The sequence below is a fragment of the Musca autumnalis genome, unplaced genomic scaffold (genome assembly GCF_047663935.1).
Source record: "Musca autumnalis isolate F117 unplaced genomic scaffold, ASM4766393v1 scaffold_4, whole genome shotgun sequence".
Taxonomy (NCBI): domain Eukaryota; kingdom Metazoa; phylum Arthropoda; class Insecta; order Diptera; family Muscidae; genus Musca; species Musca autumnalis.
Window position 1 is genome coordinate 56,777,263 of NW_027411977.1, and position 4,908 is coordinate 56,782,170.

The 4,908-nt window shown below is 33.2% G+C and overlaps 1 protein-coding gene across 1 annotated transcript; it reads right to left on the reverse strand.

Annotated features, from left to right (window-relative positions):
• Positions 1-220: 220 nt before the first annotated feature.
• On the reverse strand, positions 221-1,196 carry LOC141401107 (uncharacterized). Its single transcript, XM_073980955.1, has 2 exons — positions 794-1,196; positions 221-730 (listed from the first exon to the last, which is right to left on the reverse strand). Exons 1-2 carry the CDS (start codon positions 1,079-1,081, stop codon positions 320-322), a joined length of 699 nt encoding a protein of 232 aa, XP_073837056.1. The 5' UTR covers positions 1,082-1,196; the 3' UTR covers positions 221-319.
• Positions 1,197-4,908: the final 3,712 nt, after the last annotated feature.

Consider the following 4,908-nt stretch of genomic DNA (forward strand, 5'->3'; position numbering starts at 1 on the left):
CGTATGTAACTCATTGATGGAAGCAAAGTTGGATTCGTGTTTGCAATAAGAACTCTGGGAGTGCCTAGCAGCATGAAACCTACGTAGAAGCATAGGTATGATGCTGGGTTGGCTGTGGTGTAGTGACTAGCACAGAGCTTTTTAGTATAACTACAAACATATGTATGTATTTTGGTTTCAGCATAATTGCAATCTTTCTTAAATATCCAAAACAATTCTATACAACTTAAAAATGTTTTAATCTTTTAAATCTTATACACAACTATGAAATATTAACTATGCTTAGCCAATAGTAATACAAAAATATAAATTGCAATTATTATTGATCTTCTTCTTCATCTTCCTGTAAATGTGACAACATTAATTTTCCCGCAGCTCTTTCTTGTTTTGTATTTTTTGTCGAGTGAACCTTTTTGGTTTTCTTTGAACCTCCAATAACATATTCCGGCATAATAAGTTTGGAACCCTTCAACTTGGGCGAATCAATTTCCGCATCACACTGCTCTTGGGCTTCCAAAGCCTTTATATGACGCTGTAGCTTACTGGATTTTTTAAATTCAATTTTCTGTTTTAGTATAGCATCTTTGTTGTCACCAACACTGCCATCATCATCCTCACTTTCTTTACGTGCATCAATTTCACGTAAAAATTCAAAGGCAGCAGCTGCATTTGTGTGATCGGATATATCAACATCTTCTAAAGAGTATTTTTTCCATTTGTGTGGATTAACCTGAGCGATAAACAAGTAAAAAATAGTATAAAATATGTTATGGGATCTATTGTTTTGCAATACCTTGAAATCGGGCAATGTCCTTGGTTTTAAACACCTTGCTATTGGTAGCTCAGGTTTCTTGAATATACTTTCTTTTCCACGTAAATTCTTAAGGGCACGATCAACGGTTAAATTCTTCTGTGGACTTTTGTTGGAATTTCTTCTGTACACTAGTTCTGTACCAGATGAATTACGCTTCAGAGGATTTTTGGGTGCATTCGTTTGATCTAAACTTGTACCCTTCAGTTCACTGCTAGCATCATCCAGGCATGCAAAGAGAGCATTGCGTTTGGCTTCAAAATCAAGCATATTTCTTTATTTGTTTACTTTTATCCTTTTATTATTTATATTTTTTATAGAGTTGTAAATTTGTGATGTAGAACCTTCATATGTAAACATTCAACTGTATCATTCAACTTGAAATGTTAGCAATCAGCTGTTGTTTATTTTCACCATACTTACCTAATGGAATTTCGTTTGGTACCTCTACGCATCGTAGCAAGTTGAATATGGTGACTGGATTTGGAACTTTTTCCACAGAAAGTTTTCAAAATTTAAATTTTTTGGTCTGTTCCTTTACTTTTGAAAATGGTAAAACCGGCAAAAGTAGTAAAAGTTGTAAACTGCACACATATGAATTGTATGTTCTCTGAAGTAAAGGAACGCATTTCGAGTAAAAAGTGGTAAAACTTGAAGATTCTTGCACGTAAAGGAACAGAGCTTTTGTGTATGTATATATTGGCGTAATCAGCATTCCAAGACCTACCTGTGGACAAAATTTCAGTCCAGCCACTACATTCATCTTATGCCTGCATACATTAGCAAAAATAGCCATGTTCCTTTGCGTGCAAGAATTTTCAAGTTTTACCACTTTTAACTCGAAAAGCGTTGTTTTATGAGAACATTTCACAATTTTTGTCGGAACAAGTCGAATTTACTCAACACGCGAACAAAATTTTGTGGAAAATTTGTCCCGCAAAAATTTGCAAGTCCGATCAGCTTACTTTTAATCACCTTTTCAATGTAAACAACTCGAAATGTTAACATTTTTGACCAAGAAAATTTCACGTTACCAATTTTTTTTTTTAGATTCTAAAGCATTGTGGATAGTATTAAAGCATTAAATAAGTAAACTGCAAATTGCAATCTGCAATTTTAAAATTTATGTATTTGTTCCATTTGGTATAAAATATCAAAACAAACAAAAAAAAAATTCATACATTTTCGAAAACAGCTGACTTTTTTGCAAGTTTTTGCAAAATGCTGCTCGATAACATTCTGCAATTTTTCTTGCTTGAGAGAGTAAAATTCACTGAGAGAGGTTGCTGGAACTGACTTAGTAATTCTTGCTGGGAATTATAAAAAGTTTTTAAAATTTTACCCGAAAAACCGTTCCCGTACACAAAAAAGTTGTAAAATGTTCACTTCTCTTTAAACAAAAATGACGCTGAATGGCGCTCTCTTTAAAAACTTTTTACTCGACAAAATTGAGCGTGTAAAAAATAGTAACATGGTTGCCGGCATCTGATTGGCTGATACGCCGACTTTGACATTTGTTCCAGTTTATTTGACGTATTTTCCATTTTTCCGTTCCCGAACTATTTCAAAAAACTTTTGTGTGCGAAAACATTTTTTACAGTTCTCTCTTTTACGGGTTTAACTATTAAAAAGTACGGGAACGAAGCTATTATTTCATTGAAATCACTCTTGGTCTGTTCCTTTACTTTTGAAAGTGGTAAAACCGGCAAAAGTAGCAAAAGTTGTAATCTGCTTCCATATGAATTGTATGGTGTCTAAAGTAAAGGAACGCTTTTCGAGTAAAAAGTTGTAAAACTTGAAGATTCTTGCACGTAAAGGAACAGAGCTTCTGTGTAGACCGGGACTAATATGCCATTTACCCTGCGTTTACACATGACAGGACAGTTGATTACATGTATTGATTGTCAAAAACCCAAAACTTGCCTGTGTGACGTAGGTGTCCAGACAACTGCAAAACCAGTTGTAATATTATGAATGAAAATCATCGATTTCTTTTTGTTTTCCGTTCACATATTTTGTTTTTGTTTTGTTGCATCGAAGTCCTGTTGTCTTTGTTGTTATTTGAAATAGTTTTGTTTTCATTTGTTCAAAAATGTCCATGTTTACTGTCTACGAAAATTACCAGACAGTGCCGAGGCAACTAGCCAAATGTTTGTATGTATTAGTAAATCAGAGTTGTATTTGCAGACAGTCTGTTTTGTGTAAACGCCAAGTTAGATATGACATCATTAGCCGGATTTAGCACATTATCAGGTTTTATTTCCTAAATCCAGCCAAAATCTACCAGGTTTCCCATACAAAAATAAATCCTCGTATTGAGTGGATTTGTTTTAAAACTGGCATAAATCCTCGTATACAACTCTGTTTTTTGAAACATGTTGCTAGAAAATACAAAAAGTTGCAAGGTGGCACAAGAAACAAGGTAGATGCATCGGTGAATTGCTACACTAAAAATAATTTAAGATGTAAAAATTTGTAAACAATGTGGAAAATTAAATTTGTTTTGATGTACAAAGTTGATTTTAATCAACCAAGACTAATATTTACGATGTAAAAACGATAAAATAATTCGTTTATTTATTTTAGATGGGCTAACTGTGATAAAATAATTCTTTATTTGCTCTTTAGTTAGCATTATACTATGTTTACATTTACGAAATCCACTCGATTTCAAATGTCAATTCCATAGCTCAAACGTCAAATGAAATCCAATCGATTTCAAATGAGTTTTCATTTGACGTATAAGCAAAGGAATTGACAGTTGAAATCGAGTGGATTTCGTAAATGTAAACATAGCATTAGTAGCATAATGTGTGACCATTTTCAGTATTAAACAATAAATTTGTAATTTAACGTATGTTTTTTGAGACGAATTCAATGCATCTACCTTGGTAATTGTGCTATGAACAAAAATCAGCTGACAGCCATTTAAATCCTCCAAAATGTATAACTTAATGCAATGAGATTTGTACTGGATTAATTAAATCTAGTCGAGGATTTATGGCTAGTCTAATAGTGCGGTTACACTACAGTTTTTTGCCGGGTTAACCCACTTTATGAGGATTTATTGCTTAATCTGGTCAAATCTGACCAGATATGCCATACAAAAATTAAATCCTCTCACGACTGGGTTTATTTTAAATCCGGCACAAATCCACCAAAAATACAGTGTTGTATTCGGTATTTGTGCAAAAAAATCCAACTCTACTCAAATAGTACCAAAAGTTGCAACTGTTTTTGCAACAGAGTTTGTCGTGTTTTACACGTTTACGATTGGTCGCATGAGATTTTATGGAGTTAATAAATCTAAAGTTATTTGAAAATCATAAAATTATTTATTTTTTTACATTAGACACTTTTTTAACAAAAAGTACGCTTGATACCATGATACAAAAATGTATCCCTGTGTGTAAAATATACTAATATGAGCAAAGAGGGGACGATATCTCATACGAGAAATTGTAAAAGTGTAAAACACGACTTTATTAGTTATTTTGTATGTATACGTAAACAAACAACAGCTGACAGTTTATATCCTCGAAAAGCTAAGTGTAACCAGCAAAGATTAACCCACTGGATCTATTAAACCCAGTGGGTTAACCTTCAATAGTGTAACCAGGGTATAAATGAGCTATAACATAACATAATCCAGCGCCATCTGCCAATGTATAAAAACAATGGAAATGTCTCATCTTGTTATATCCCAGCAAAAAATTTTGGAAGTTGTGCATGTGGAGTTATGATTTCACTACATCCTTCGATGCAGTTCACACGGAGTTATGAAAAATTCACTCCGTTCGATACATTTTATAATAGAGCTGGCAAACTATCGATATCGGCCACATTCGATTTTTTCGATATTTCCGTTTCAAAATATCGATAAAATCGATACTATCGTCGATTTAGCAGCCCTATTTATTCAGAATCCAATATGGCCGACAAATGTGTTTACATTTCATATGTCATTGAAATGTTGTTGAAAAATAAAATTTTAAGAATTCGGTGCTTTATGTTTGCCTGATCTTGAGGTGTAGTTAGAAGAGATTTGTTCCATCCCAATTTTACGAAATCGTTTTGGGGGAATAATATTACATATT